Genomic DNA, 16,590 nt, shown 5'->3' on the forward strand with positions numbered 1-16,590 from the left:
GTCAAAATATATTTAAGAAGTACTTTTTTGTCTTGCACGTACAGCATATTAGATGAATTAGAAGGCTGGTTTCATAAGAGTGGCCCCACCATGCTGTTTTCTCTCATAGTTTCTCTTCTCGACACCTTCTTGTCCTTTATGCAAAACAGATTTGTCTGAGTCGTCCTACACTATCTGGGCAGGCTGTCTACTGTGTGGTTTTGGTGACACTTCTGAGTTATATAAAAATTCCCACTTTGGCAAGTGTGAAGTTTGCAATGGTTTGTCGTTGCACAATGGCTGTTTTCATCTCTGATTTTGCGTTTTTCAAATGCTGAGCACAACTGGAGCGGCTCTGGCATCAATCTTGGGTCTTACATGAAACATACTTAATTAGAGGGGTAAGTAACGTGGTTATAATCAAGTGGTTGCAGGTCTGTAGCCACTGTGTCCATCAGCAGCCATGCGTCCTGCTGATGTTTCCTTGAGCAAGACATTTAACGTCTCCCAAACGACAGATCTGATTAAGAACATCAGCTGAAATTGTACAAAACAAAAAAAAGCGGTTCTTGGAAGAATTCAGATGTGGGCTATGTCATGACCACCCCAAACAGATGGGCAATGTAGTTCTTGGCAAATGTTGCACATATAGCAGTAAACAATGAATTTGTTTGGGACTACTTGCAGCAGTGGATAAATACACATTTGGCAAATGAAAGTAGATGAAACTGCACCTTAAACACAACACATTTGCTGCAGGATAATACAGTACAACAATATATGTAACACAATGCCTCTTGCCATTGACCCAAGTTCTACATCAACTCTAAGAGACCCTATTTTGTAAGTGACAAATCAATATATTCCTCAATTAATTGCACATTCTAACTTTAATTTATTGGCTTTGTGTCTCCGTCCCTTACATGTTAAAATGACATTAGGAATAGCGAGAGTGACTAAGAAACAGGATTCTTGAGTTGTGGAAAACAGGACAAAGCCACAAGCGGCCTCTTTTTTTCGGGTCAGAAATGTCTTACAAATTTGAATCTCATTACCATGTCATGAATACGTCTTTGGGAATCCATTAGGCATTTCCTGCCTAAAACTACAATGAGAATTCACATTCAAGCTAAAAAAAAAAAGAAAAAAGAAAAGAAAGAGTGGGGAATGAGAATAAAGCCCCAGCGAGAACATTACTGTAAAGCTGTTTTAGCTCTTTCAGTCCACTTAAGATGAAGCAGAAAAAAAGGGGAAAGATGTGAGTGACTGACAGATGATAGCAATAAAAGTAAGAACAAACTGGCCATTTTACTGCGGTAGGGCCATTTGAGAAGGGATTATTAACTTGTCAGCATTTCAAACTGAGACACAACTTTTTCTCCTCCAAAACACATCCCCATGTCTCTGTTACTTTTATTAGAAAGTCTTTAAACCTTTTGACCTCAGAGGGCCTCCGTTATTGGCTGTTAATAGGGACACGCTGGTCAGTGGGGAGACCCTAAGTGCCCTATTAATCATTTGTTTAGAGTTCGGGCCTATTTTGGAAGCCCTGTGTTTAGTGTGGGTTAAAAATAGGAGGAGGCAAATTGAGACAGGCGTCCGCCACTCATCACTCAAGCTGTCAGGACACGTGGGCCCTTGGGGATGTGGGCAGGAGACCCCTCAAGCCACTGAGGTTCAAAGGTTGCAATGTTTATCATTATTACCCACTTACTCTGTGGCGCTTGACAGAGTCATTGTTGGTTTGATTGCCAAAAATAGAAGCTGAAATGCTGTTCTAAAAAAGCAAAATCATTTCACGGAGGGTAATTTTTAAAGAATTCTTTCACATAAACAGTCAAGAGTTTCCTGTGAAAGCTGCTAGACACTGTAGTTTACATGTCTCAAGTAAATTTTGCAGTTCATGAATAATACACGAGCAAAACAAATGCTGCTACATGCTTCCTACACCAAAATGCCACAAGTAAGTGAGTTGTTTGCGGGCAGATTGACATGATGATGGGAAATAAAATGTCATAGGATCAAATCATTAATCTTGTCAAATATTGTCATATGACAGGGGAAAATACAGGTGTGGAGATTGCATCGGCTGATAAAACATTACTTACAGCCATTTTTCCAATAAGCAATGGACTCAGTGCTGTCAATATTTGGAGGGGATGCGAGGTATGCCCTAGCGAAGGCCATTTTGCGAGGAGCAGAGAGCCTGCTGGGAAAAATACAGTGGTTCATGCTGGGTCTCCGGGAAGCTGAAAAGCCACCGGCAAAAAGCTATGAATTATTTTGAGCGCAAAATACATTTTCTTTGAAGACTGTCGGACCATTAGAGCCCTTTTGCTCCCTTTTAAATTGTTTTTATGCTGTGAGTAATGTTAACCTTTGCTTTTGTAGTCATGAAATTCTCTCTGCACCTTTTTCCCTCCTGGCACAAAGCACAGATGGGCTGGAAAAACTGGAAATAAAGTATAGGAACCATTTACCGCGAGGAAAGAATAGGTGTGAGGAAGGAATTTAAGCTTTTATTTTGACGTCTACAGACCTCTGTTTCTTAGTATGGTGGAGACTCAGTGTGCATAAGAATAAAGCCACAGTTATTTCTCTGGTGTCATGTTATAATATATAATACAGCTTGGAGTGAATTTTGCAGAAGTAACTTGTAAATGTTGCTACTGGAAGCCAAAATAATCATATCACAGTGATACCACAGGAAGTATAATTAAGTGCCATAACACAAGCACTGTTGAGTATGATACTGAGTTTTTCAAGAGGGAGGAAGTGGCCAAGTTGTTTACGTGATCACTGTGGATGGCCCCTGGGCACAGACATGTAAAAGGCCCCATCTCTTAATACCAGAGCAACCTCCCACATTGTTAGCAGTCGCTTTGCCTGTTTTTCATAGTATTTTAGGCACGTTAATCTTAACTCCTAACATTTTACTGCCGCTTCGACACTCAACTTCACCGATATAAAATACTCTAACATACTGAATATTTTACAAACCTGATTCAAAAAAAGCTGGGACCTTAAATAAAACATGAGCGATTGCAAATAATTGCAAATCCTTTTTGGACCTAAATTCAATTGAAAACAGGCAAACTAATAAACTTCTCGATATTCAATCTGATGGATTCTGTTTTTATTTACATTTTCCTCAATGTTTGGCCTTTTTTTTTTGGGAATCAGGGTCAGAAGAAACCATCAGCGGAAACCTGTGATGCAGATTTCTTCAAGCAGGGTCATTTAAATTGCTTTACTAATTTTAAAGTAACAACTGTACATCTGTATTAGGGAATTATAATACTAGGATACTAAATGAGGCTCAGTATCAGCTCAATACTGGAGAATCAGGAATACTACAGATAGATAGATAGATAGATAGATAGATAGATAGATAGATAGATAGATAGATAGATAGATAGAATACTTTATTGATCCCCAAAGTGAAATTCTTGTGTTACAGCTGTAGTTTCTTTAGTGTCGCTGTCTCTGATGCTGCTGCTCCAGATGGCTGCAAAGAAGATTGCACATGCAACCACCAACTGGTAAAACATCTGCACCAACCTGCTGCACACATTACCGAAGAACATGAGCTTTCTCAAGAAGTACAGTCTGCTCTGTCCCTTCCTGTAGACAGTCTCAGTGTTGCACCTCCAGTCCAGTCTGTTGTACCTGTAGTCCTTCACCACCTCCACCGCATCACCCTGGAAGTTAGGGCCCTTAGTTTTGGTTATATATATAGTCATTTTCAGATCTTGCTTAGGGATCCTAAGACATGTTGCACCCCTGGGCCTGTGTCTGGTAGGCTCATCCATAATGAGCACATATCCATGGATGGGACGGGAGCTGTCCCACAGTGGGATAGATTATATGGCATTAAGTTTAACACAAGACCCCTACTCACACACAACATACATGTATATATCTGCCATGCACAAGCCACTGACCAGTCGGTTGACCTCTCGTGCCTGTGCACCACGTGCACAGTTGATCCTCTTTCATCCTCCTTTTCACTGCACCGGCGCGTGATCTCCATGGGAACGTCGTCACGCAGGAGGAAGTGAACGGGACCGTGTGACAGTGAGCTTGCTTAGCATGGCAGCAAAGGTAAGCTGCGGTGGGTGACTTTGACACTTCAGTTTCTCTCTCCTCTTTATGCGGAGGGAGCTGTCGCTTTGTCAGCGGCGTGTCCGGTCCCGGTGTCTCCTCCTGCTCGGGCACGGAGGGCTCGGTTAGCCTGCTAAGAGGATGTGCTGTAGAGGTTAACACCGGGCAATGACATTGAAGCTTTACCGAAGCCGGTTACCTCGTTAACTTAATGTACGGTTTCTAACTCAAACTGACCTGGCTGTGATCAAACATCAACGATACTGTCACTGCTTTTTAATCCATCCTGCTCCTTTCAGGCCCAGGCTCCGGTTTACCGGTGTGTCTCGGTTGTATTCACCGTTAAACTTGATTAGCATCCCGTTAAATGTGGTGGAAACCCTGTTATGAAGTCACACAGGTGCCAGAAGTTTCCACAGGGCGTGAGGAGACCTTTAAACATGGCTGCACTGTTTGTATACAAGCAGTGTGTTCAGGGGCGCAGCCAGGAATTTTGGGCCCCATGACAAAAAAAATCAAATTGGGCCCCCTCTGCGCAGCTGTTGTCCCCACATCTCTAGGACCTAACTATCCCATCAAAAGCTTTACATAACTCTAATTAAAGGCTTGCAACTGTTTTGCGTCTTGTAGTTCAATACTAGTACAATATTTACTGCTGGTGATTTGTACATGCATGCAGGTTCACTATTTGATGCAAGATTAAAAGCCACCATAAAAATGTGCTAAAGGCCATTTTTTATTTAACTTTTACTGCCCAGAACACATAAGAACAAAGAGATAATTAATTTCATTATTATATTTGAAATATATATACTCAATGATGATGGTTTAATAATTTTATATTGGTGTTTGCCTATTTTTGGGGGCCCCTGTCAGTCGTGGGCCCTTGGAATTGTCCTAACTTTTCCCCCCTATACAGCGCCCCTGCACATGACACAGCTTATACAATTCAGATAATTAAACATTTATTTGTTATATAATATCACACCAGCAACTGTGGTTCCCAGCCTGTGGTCTGGGGCCTATTAAGTGGTCACAATATAAATCTGTAGGGTCGTGAGAGGACATGAGCTTCTGATACACAAAGTTTGCAAGCAACTCACACTTGCACACTTTTTCTGAAGCTTTCTAAATCTGTTGCCTTTTTTTTTTTCTTTTATCTGGAACTTAAAGGACCACTATGTACGATCGTGTGTATTTTTTTCAAAATAAGGCAGACATGGAATATAATATTCATAACTAGAATTGCATGCATGTATAATCACCAGAAAAAGGGAATCTTTTTTGTTTTGGTTACTTTAAAATAAGCCTTTTATATCAACAGTGGGAGCGGGTCCTCTTCCATGAAGGCTGCCATGTTGAAATACTGTGTTTCTACAGTAGCCCAGAACAGACAAACTAAATACTGACTCTAGACAGAGCCTTTCAAGTTTCTCCTTTACACTAGGAACGTTAAGTGACACTGAACCTTTAACACAGATATCATTATTTCATAATATTAGACAGTGATTCATCTTTACAAATTTTATATGAAAGACAAATATAAGCAGAACATGGGGTGTTTCATTTAACACAAATAATAAGACAAGTTAAGAAGAGATTGCAAAACGTTAAACAGAAGAACGGTGGTTATCCATTACTCCATTACAAGGAAAAGATTCATAAATAGTATCATACCATTCCTCTACACACTCACTGTCCCTCTTAAGCTATTTTGCGCTAATATATCTCTGGATGTTGAATGTCGAAACCCAAAGAGCAATTTATCCTAAATGAAAGCAAGTCCGTCCCAAATATCGCCACTGATGATCTGTGTAGATCTCATGCCAGAAAGCCTTTATTTTATTTGGACAAGCCAAGGATATGTGATCATAGTTTGCTTCCAGGAGGCCACATTTTCTTTAGCAGCTGGAGGATCCTGAGTGATCTATACTTTTTTTTGTTACCACATCACTTTAATGCAGAACTTTACCTGAACCTGAACAAAGGGATACAGTCAAAAGCTCCATTAAAAAAACTAGTAACTGAAGCTGAGTTTTGAATGTTTAATCTGAGATGATTTCCCAAAGGCAAAAATGGATCTTCAAGCTCAAAATTATGTTTGATTTTTTTGTTTTGTTTGAGTTTTCTTGTAGTCTTTCTCGTCACTTATGAATTGCTGAATATGTTTACAATTACAAAACAATTGTAACCACTGCTTTACTGCGTCACACAAACAATATACGATGCAAAGCAGGCCATTGTGTTCACTTGGCGTGTATGAAAGTTATATTCAAAAGATATTCACTTATTGTCTTGCAGGCAGTTCTGCCTAAGAGGGCCGACCCTGCTGAGTTGAAAGCCATTTTTGAAAAGGTAGGATTTTACCTATGTATTTTTTTTTCTTTTGTGTTTGCCTCTCATAAAAGAAACTTTTCATTCATCATTCGATTTATGTTTCTTTCTTTTCAATCAAATTCTAAAGCTCAGCGTGTGTCCTTGTATCTTGTGTCTTTTTTTCTCTTTACAGTATGCCAGCGTCAGGAAGAATGAAGAGTGCTTCATGTCGCCGCAGGACTTTGTGAGCCGTTTCCTCCATGCCCACACAGACATCCGGCTGTCGGACGAGGCCACAAAGCTGCTGGCTGGTGTGGTGGATCAGAGGAAAGATGGGTTGGTGTTGGTGATGTTTGTCTTTTAATACTCTGTGATGTTGCAGATGAATTTATGTATTCTGCATTCTCTGAAACTGAAATCACTGATAATTGTTGCACCTTTTTGGGATAACTTCTACTGTCGGTGAAAGGATGTGTCTGCACATAATGTGATAGATAGAAAGCAAATATTGCTATAGATTTCTTACAAAATGATGATCAACAACAGTGTCTCATGAGGATTGACATCATCGCTGTTCGAAAATATCTGAAGCTGCTGATCTGACTGTGAAATTGCTTTGCTACGTCTCTCTCGAAGCCACAAATTTATCTCCTCTCATTAATATCAAGCCAACTGCTAAGCAGTAAGCTTATGAAAGACTCTTATCAAAGCTATCAGTACGCACATTATGTATCCCTTTGATCTCGTGTGACTACCTTTCTAGTGTTATTTTGCATTTTATAAACAATCCTATGACTGAATCCTTTTGGTGTAAAAAATTCACAGAGGGATGTTCATACTTGAATTATATAGCAAAGAGACATCAAACCACCAAAGGACCCTTTCAGGTGTTTCCTTCTTTGTAGATATACCCCCAATTTCACACTTACCCCTCCCCCCCATTTCCATCACCCCTGTTTTTTACATTAATATGTATGTATTTAATGATACATAATGATGGGTAATAAAATGTTAGGGTAAGTCAAAAAAGATACAAAAAAAAAATACATGTTGCCATGGTAACCACCTGGGCTTCTACAAAGAGCAAAGTGCACATGGCTGCGTAGTTTCATGTTATTACATCTGCTTTAAGGTGTGTGTGTGTGTGTGTGTGTGTGTGTGTGTGTGTGGAGTGGTGGGGGTTTTGGAATTGGAAAAAGAGAGAGAGCAAGGCAGCCACACACACACACACGCACACACACACACACACACACACACACACAGTCATAAAAAACACACACACGCACTGTAATTGCCCATGCTATTCAGGAGCACTCCGTTGCATTGTGCGGCTTTGGAGCAGGATAAATGGTGGCCGTGGCATCAGGGTAAATCTATTAGGAACCCATGGCCCAGGCTTTGTATCTAAACCTCATTTTGGTTTTGTGGAGGGGAATGGAAATGATATGGGGGCAAAACAGGGGGTAAAAAAAAAAGTCTGTTTAGATGTGATTCGCTTTTTTACAGTTGACATTGTAAAGGCCTTATGATGCTCATACTTTGTGATGTGTTATTTTCCTCCTGAACTTTGATAGATAAATGATTTGATGAGACAGAGTCTAGATGATTATTCCGCCGAACACAAAACAGATGGATACAAAAAAAGTAAAGATGCAGCAGCATCAGCAACGTCGGCCCTAGCTGGGAACACAAATGCATTGTTTTTCAAGCGCTCATCCATGCAGGCCTTATGAAAAGAACGAGCGCAAGACAAAACAGACCACTTTAGTGGTTGTATTTTCAGCCGGCTTTGCTCGATCTCATGCAAATATGCTTGTGAACAATAAGTTTGGTTTGCTGTATGAGTGTAGTATATTTGAAGCTAGTGAGTCTGCTGCTGTTTTTGCCAGGTAGGACTCCATTTCAACAAGATGAGTCAGGGGTAATAGATTTAGCAGGGGGTCGGATGGCAGGCAGCATGTTCGCTTACTTTTCTGTTGGAGTGCGTCTGTGATAGAGAAATTTTACTTAGATGCCGGTGTGCGAGTGTGTATGTGGGGATGTAAACAGTGAAAATGCATTTGTCTGCCTCCCCCTCTGCGACTGTGTAAATCAGGGGATATAGTGACAGTCGTAACAATCTGTTATGTGGAAATCACTTTTCTCCCTCTTATTCTTGCTGCTCCCACATAGAGACAGAGAGACAGATGGATAGATAAAGAGAGAGAGAGAAAATGAGACGGGGCTTTGGAGGGTGGAGATATCTCAATTTCCAGGAATCAAATGTTTTGTGTATGTGTGCACTGGCATACAGAACTACAAGATGGTTTGAAGATTTGCCTCTTTCACTCGACTTATTTATGTCCTCTCTGACTTTCTTTTGCAATCCTCCCCTCTCATCACCTCTCTCATATACCATAATGCACTCTGAGCTACCTCCATTTCGTTTTCTTGGCTCTTTCTACCTTTCTGCCTCTCTGTTCCTTCTTCCTTCTGATATTTTGATAGAAGCATCTGTTCAAGTGTGAAAAAAACCCATTTCCCTCATAGACTCTTGGAGGTTTTAAAAAGAAAAAAAAGAAAAAAACTTTGTTAAGGGAACGTGCTGAGAAAATAGCAGTCTGCCAGCTGCTGTGGACATTTTAGACCTGGACTGGTGGGTGTCCACTCTCAGAAACCGAACAGATACTGGCAGCTAGCACTAACCTGTGTGTGTGTGTGTGTGTGTGTGTTTTTGGGGGGTATGTATGTGCGTCTGGAAGCACACTCTAGGTGGGTGGAAGGCTGTCAGTAACAATGCCAAGATGCCAGGGACAAGAGATTATTGAAGCCCCTCTAGGCCCCTCTTTCCTACTACTATCACCGAAGGAGAGCTGTCTTTCTATCAGCCCGGCCTAACCAACACCATGCATTTATGTTACTTGTAAACAATGTTTCCAAGCTTGGTTTTCGGTTCAGAGGAGTGTATTTAGATGCCCGCTGAGAGCCGACAGAGATAAAAGCCAGGTGATGAAGATGAGATAAAAAACAAACAAAAATATATGGAATATAGGGTGGAATTTTTATGTCGGACAGATGTATCTCAGACAGTTTAAATTGCATTTTATCGGCACCCTAACAAAAACATCATTCAGCTGTCATCTAGAAGCCTGTGCTGGAATCAAGTCTTTGTTATGTCTCGTGTGTGACATTTCTTGTCTGATACATGTCACGGATATGTCTGCCCATGTTTAAAGATTTAACAAAATCCTGCAGAGTAAAGTAAGCACCGAGTACACTGAAAGGATGCCATACTCCAGTATCACATTAGCCCTGTCTCCGAAGTTCATCCTGGGCTGCATACACGGATCGGGCAGCCCTGGACACATGCCATAGCAGTTGATGGTTGGGAGATGCTGTCGGTTGATTTGATTATTGGGTGTCTCGTTGGGGTCGAGTCTGCATAGCAAGAAACGATGGCTTCCCCCTCTCATGGTAATCATTTTGCAGCCGTCATGGCGCTGCTAATCAACCATCATAAGCTTCATCCCCGGCTACAGAGCTGTGTGTAAATGCTTACGAGTTCGTGGAATGTTTCTTGTGTGTATGCCTGTGTTATGGAGATGCCCCCTGGATCTTGTCTGGACTCCCTGGTCTAAACCATGGTCCAATCCCTTCATGATCAACAGCCCTCTCGGTTACACTAATATGCTGATTATGCACGTCTGGGAAAACACAGACAGGACGACCCGCTTGCATGTAAACCAATGCGTGTGAAAAAGAAGAGATCTGACTTTTTTTCCTCTCGCTTCAGTCTGGGAAACACTAGTGTTCTCTGAATTTTTGCACTGTAGCCCCATGCATGCTTAAACTCCTCTATTAACCTCTGCGAGGTATAATTTCAGAGTGTACTATACGTCTGTCACAAAAGAATGATCATTGTTGGAGAGTTTGATAATATTCCAACAGCGTCTGCTACGATAGTATTGGCTTTGTTTTTAACAGTGGATCCACGGTCGCAGCAGTGTGCTTTTGTGCCCCCTTCCACCTACTTGCTATCAGCAGGGCGCTGCTCTTAAGAACTACCTGCTTAGTTAATAAAACAATTTGTCTCGCCTTTGAAACAATGACAGCTGATTCAATTTGCCACCGAAAAGAGCCGTATGCTCACATTTATTGCCTCCATATTTCTCATAGCTCCTCTGTAGCTCTCTCTCCAATACATGCCATCATACCCATATGTTTTTCCGACAACCAAGATTTAATCTGACTGTTTTGGCCTCTTGTTTTTCTTTTTTACTTCATGGACAGTTGAAGTGAAGACTAACATTTCCACCAGCTACATTCAAAAGACTTTACAGCCAGTGATCTATTCATGCTTTTCAACCTTTATCGGGTATCTCTGATACTCGTCAATTTAAAGAATATTTCCCTTTTCCTTGTTATCATTTGGATACCTAGCACTTTTGTCCTTGCACACCTTTTCTCCTTCCCTGTCTGTTGCATCTATACACATTTTTTTCTGCATATAAGTACACATAAGGATGCACATAAGCACCCACATGCAAACATGAAACACTTCAGATCCAAACAAACACCTCTAAATTTCATCAGTACCATAATTAATTACAGCAATCCCCCGCACACACACACACACACACATCCTCTCCCCTCCCCATCCTCCCCCACTGGAAATTGAAATAGGTTTAATAGATGGATGCTCGGGGACGGCTCATTAGCACTGACCCCTCCTGTAATTATCGGAGCCATTTGTGAGATCCGTAATGGACTTGTGGCAACTGTGAACCAGGGGCCTAAAAAAAGGCTAGACTGCGTGGTCCAGTTCCCCACAGCAGGATTCTCCCATGGGGGCTCTCAGTGGGTTCACACAATAGCGATGTGTATGTTTGTTTGTTTGTTTTTTTATGTCTTGTTGATGATGCACGTGATGCATCTGTGTTACTATGCAAAGAGACGAGATAAACTTGTGTTTATCTTTGTGAACGGGCAAAAAAGAGGAAATGATATGAAGGGGGAGACTAATCCGTTCCAGCGTTGATGCAGACAAATCAATTTTCATCAGTTTAATTTTTTTCCACCATGGCTTCTCTTGACTTTCGCTCTAGACCGCATATTGTAGTACGTTTATATTGAGTGGAATTATATTTCCTTAACTGGCTCCTTACTCCTGCCTTGCCTGTCTACTTGTTTAAAATGGCACACTAAAATATAAAACTCCATATTTCATTTTTTTTTATAAAGTTGGCCCTCTCTATACTAGCTGCCAGCTCAGACTGGGAACACACACTGAGCTTTTTAAAATGTTTTATTTTCTTACTGTCACACTCGATGAGTTTATGACATTACATATGGAATAACAGACTACTGGATAAAGGGCTGCTTGAATTACGCGTAGTGCAGATTGATAGGTTGTCTAAGTGTGCTGGTTTGCCACTGTGTGGCAGTAATTAAAATGAAGTTTTTAGTTTAATGCAGTGTTAAAATAGCTTGTTTTTAATTTACTATTCTATTTTATTAGTCTGATAACTAAGGGTTAGTCTTTATTATGTATTATATGACCGAATGAATATCAAAGTCTCTCACATGTGTAGCTGATTATTTTTACAGGGAGCTTGTAACATGAATACAAAGTTAATAAATTAACTCAAATGATAGCATTCAGCAGCCTTTTACAGTCCAACCTATCCTCAGTGTTTCTACCCTTCTCTTCTCTCTCAGGTTGATTTCCTTTCAGGAGTTTGTAGCATTCGAGTCGGTGCTGTGTTCCCCAGACTCCCTCTTCATGGTTGCCTTCCTGCTGTTTGACAAAGCAGGCAATGGAGTGACCACTTTCGGTAAGTAACTCTGCCACCTGATTTACAGGGCTTATATAAAATAATACTGTAGTCAAGTTTTGCACAGATGTACTTGGTGTCTTACTGAACATTAGCAGGTATATGGTGGGTGCTGCAATGAAGCTTTACATGAGACCTGGAATTATAGACGGACCTCTGAAAAATTCAAACCCCAGAAACTCGTGACCAATTTTGTGTTAAAAACAAAAATCTATAAAATATTAGTGTCACAGTATTTCTAATGTTTGTCCTTACTTTTACCCTTACATACTGTAGGCCTGTCTCTTTTTTTCTTTTAAAAAATAAAGATAACTCGATCATAGAGATATGCATATTCTTACTTTAAAAGGGAAGTTGTGAGTCAAGTAATTAATTAATATCAGTAATGTTGATAATAAAGTTGAAACACTTTGCGTTTGACATTTAACAAAGAGCCAATCCTGACAGAGATCCTGTTCCTCTTAAATGCACCACTAAGGAAGTTTTCATACAAACTCCTCTTTTATGTATGTGAGGGTTTGACCTCCGCTCATCTATTCTCTGTTATGGTTCCATCCACAAACAAAAATACAGTTCGTGGTGCTGCATCTTTTCTGTAAAGAAGATAAGGTTAGGTTTGGAGGTGGAGAGGGCTGGTGGCAACGAAAGGATAGAGATGAAGATAGAAGAGGGGGTGGGTAGCTCTCCGTGTTGTGTGTGTGTGTGTGTGTATGTATGTGTGTGAATGATTGGCACCATTACTCTGATGCCTGGAAGCTCCGAGGTGAAAAGGGAAGACATTTGTACTCGTTGCTTATTTCACATTTGCCTAATTGATTTAAACAAGTCTAATGCCAGCCTTCTGTAGGTGTGCGAGGCGTTAGCACATTAGGCTTGATTTGAAATGCAGTGCACACATCCCGCTCGCAAACAGGGAAGAGTAAGTGAATTTCATTTTAATTGTTGCTGTCGACAGGGTGCAAGATCATTGCGGGTGATTATATATGCACATATGTAAATTTTCATATTTAAAAGGATCAATTAGAGTGACGTTGTCTTGGTGGCAATTAAAAGGTCTGCTGTTTTTCTGCGTCTCCAAAAGGTTAATGAATATCCCAATGCCTGTGAGTTATGAGACTCATACACAAGTGGAAAATTGCATGAAAAACATAACACACATCACGCCGTGCACAAACACTGACTACACTGTCTGCCACTTGCATCGGGCTAACATTTCACCAAAAGCAAATAACTTGTGACTCAGATTATAGACTTGTCAAAGTTGCTTTATTGTGATACATTACAGAATTCTCCCTTTTTCTGGCTTGCTCTCTCTTCTCTTTGCCGTTCATTAGATTAAAGGGCTTAAACGGGGCACAAAATAAAGGACTCCTTTCTTTATTACCTATTAAAAACATTAATGGCTGCAGCTTACATTGCATTAAAGGCCCGTTTGTTTTCCATCGTAATAAACGTCTGTACTCTGATTTCTTTTTATTTCATTTTTCTATAAAGCCATTTTTATTTGATAATAACCTCAGTAATTTCTGTTAAGTAGAGGCGGCAGAGTGTTCAGAATTTTTAGCACTTGAAAAATAAATGTGTAATTTGGTGGAATGTCGAGTTCATAAAAATTGCAACGTAACACGGCGTATGAAATTCAGTCGTGCCTCAGCCAGAAAAGACAAAAAAAAAAAAAAAAGAAAGAACTAAAGAGGACTGAGTGTTGACAGGTCTATAAAAGCTGATAATATAAACGGCGGGCTCTGAGGCGGCCTCTCCTTTAAAGAGTTAAAGGCTGTATATTTATTGCCTCATTAAAGTGTAAAAAAACAATGCACAAGCTGTCTTCCTTCACAAGGTAAGGCTGAGCTGAAGTAAATATCACCTTTCTCTCTCTCTCTCTCTTTTTCCCTCAGTTTCTGTCCTTATAAAAAAAAAAGAAAGATTGTTTCTTTCCTCCTTTCCTTTCTCCACTCATTCGGCACAGCTTGTTTGGTAATAAGAAACAGGTCGCTCTATTGGTTTGTTTTTGTTTCTTTAGTAAGGCTGTAATTTAGGACTCATGTTCAGTGTCTCTCCACTCCACTGGCTGTAGAGGCTTAGAGGGTTCAGGCAGAGGAACATGAGTGAGAAGAAAAGGCTTTCCTTCTGAATACAGAGCCTACACAGCTCAAACAAGTTTTGCCATGTGTCATTCAAGACTGATTTAGAGTTGAGGAACTTGAGTCTCAATCAGAGCAGAATTGTGTTCTGGAGATTGACGTTGACATTTTGTCACAAACAGTCGCAGACTTTTTTTTTTTTTCTCCCCCCCTCCAAAATCAAATAATTACTAATGTTAACCACATGATAGAAAACACATGTTATTTGTTAAGAGCTGACTCACAAGACTTTGTAGCAACAGATTTTTAGGTCTTTATTAGAGCAAACTAAAAACTTAAGACCGAAGAAGTATTTGATAATTGTTTGTTATGAAACATACAGAAAGGAGAACATGGAGAGGATTGTAATGGTGGTGAAGGCCTTGTACATGCTTAATGTATGGTCATTAGCCTTAAAAGCAAAGTGTAATCTGTACAACCTAAACACAACTGTTATTCTATTATTATAATGGCTTTGAAGATAAACTGTTTTGTTTTAGCCTCATTGCTTACTGATTTTTGTTTAAATTGTGTATATTTTACATACGTCAACAAGGAAATCAGTGGTGGAATATAACAATGTCCAGTCACTGAAGTAATTAAGTACAATTTTAACTTGAGTCCTGTTAATTTATACTTCCACTACAGTGTATTTCAAGAGGAAACTAAGAGTATATAATGTGGTTCGAATTAGCTCCAGCTTGACCGGCTACAACAGTAAAATGCTACGTACACATTGATGTATAAGTAAGAATAATCTATTAATTTAGTATATAATTATCCCATCATATTTACTACGTTTACCTTTGGTACTTAAAGTGTATTTAATGCAGGACTTTTACTTGTAATGTGTTGTGTACTTTTACTAAGTAAAATACTTCCTCCACCACTGCAAAGCGGTGTCGGTACACTTCCATATTGAGTCGTTGCATCTTGTTATTAGGCTGTCAAAAACAACTTGTCATCATTCAGTCATAATTAAAGCAGCTTGTCTGTTTTTTGTCTCCGTTGCAGAGGATGTGAAGCAGGTCTTCAACCAGACCACCATCCACCAGCACATCCCTTTCAACTGGGACTGCGAGTTCATACGGCTGCACTTTGGCACACAGAGGGACAAGAAGCTCAGCTATGGAGAGTTCACCCAGTTTCTGCTGGTAGGTTTCATGTAGATCACCTGCTCTCCTCGTCTCTCACGTGCCGTTTTTTTTTCCCCCCTCGCTCTCTTTGTTTTCCCGCTTTGTCTTCCTGCATTTCTGTCTCTAGCCCTTTTTTTGTCATGCTGTCAAAGTAACTCTCTCTTGTTTTCATCAACCAGTGACCATCAATGATATGTCAATAAATCTTTATCAACCGATTTATGTGCTTGTACACGCTGCTTTATCCTCATATATTGTTCACACAATCCTGTCATGTAACCGTTTTGCCAGATACTTATCTAAACTTGGCCAGGCTAATGTGTGCGCATAGAGACACATATGGGTTCCTTCCACTCTCAAACACAGCCCTCCATATTGACCAGATTAGTCATTAATGAAACACTGCGGTTATATATATTTGGGACGTTTTCTGCATTTGTTTTCCATTAACTGACGTACACCTAGCATTTCTCCGCTCCACCTACTTTGAAGCAGGTAGAGACGTAGTTTTACCTCCATAAATAGTAGCTAGCTGGAATATTTCTAGTGTATTTGTGGCGTGTGAGCCATTTTCCAATATGATGTCTAGACTTAAATCAGGTCTAAGCAGGGAGAGGTGGGAGAGAGAGCCTGAGCTGTGCCAAGTTTGCATCCACACTCACCATGTATCTGAATGAGCTTTTTATATTACGCTTAACTTAGACCAGATGGCTTACACACAGTGGGCAGCAGTGCACGGATATTGGGACATTGTTATGTGTACGTGTGTGCATGAGTCTGAACACACAGCATGTGGGTCTGCGTGTCATTCTTTGTACGTGAGTGTGTGTCTTACTTATCTGCTTTACTGTATGTGTGAGCAGTGGCATGCAAGCTTTGTGCTTCTGTGTTTATGTCTGCGTTTGTGCTTGTTTTTGTCCGTGTGTGAGTGTGTGTGCACGCGCGTGCGCGAGTCTGTGGCGTTGTGGGCAGTGGACGCTGTACTTTTGCATTGACAACGTGCCCGGTTCTCTCCCAGTCAGTCACTCAGTGGTTTCCAGCTCCTCACAGCAGCAGGCCAGCAGCCAGCCGCACTCATTGCTCAATATGAAATGCACATTTCCTGCTTACTCTCTCTGC

At 40.5% G+C, this 16,590-nt stretch overlaps 1 protein-coding gene across 1 annotated transcript in view; it reads left to right on the top strand.

Moving 5' to 3' along the window:
• Positions 1-3,362: 3,362 nt before the first annotated feature.
• slc25a13 (solute carrier family 25 member 13) overlaps positions 3,363-16,590 on the top strand; it is a 47,412-nt gene continuing 34,184 nt past the window's right edge. Inside the window, exons 1-5 of the mRNA XM_019275391.2 lie at positions 3,363-4,083; positions 6,385-6,438; positions 6,593-6,735; positions 12,097-12,212; positions 15,350-15,489. Of these exons, the coding sequence (XP_019130936.1) occupies positions 4,072-4,083; positions 6,385-6,438; positions 6,593-6,735; positions 12,097-12,212; positions 15,350-15,489 (465 nt within the window). The 5' untranslated portion in view covers positions 3,363-4,071. The remainder of the gene's footprint in view (positions 4,084-6,384; positions 6,439-6,592; positions 6,736-12,096; positions 12,213-15,349; positions 15,490-16,590) is intronic.

The sequence above is a fragment of the Larimichthys crocea genome, chromosome XIII (genome assembly GCF_000972845.2).
Source record: "Larimichthys crocea isolate SSNF chromosome XIII, L_crocea_2.0, whole genome shotgun sequence".
In the NCBI taxonomy this organism is placed as follows: Eukaryota; Metazoa; Chordata; class Actinopteri; family Sciaenidae; genus Larimichthys; species Larimichthys crocea.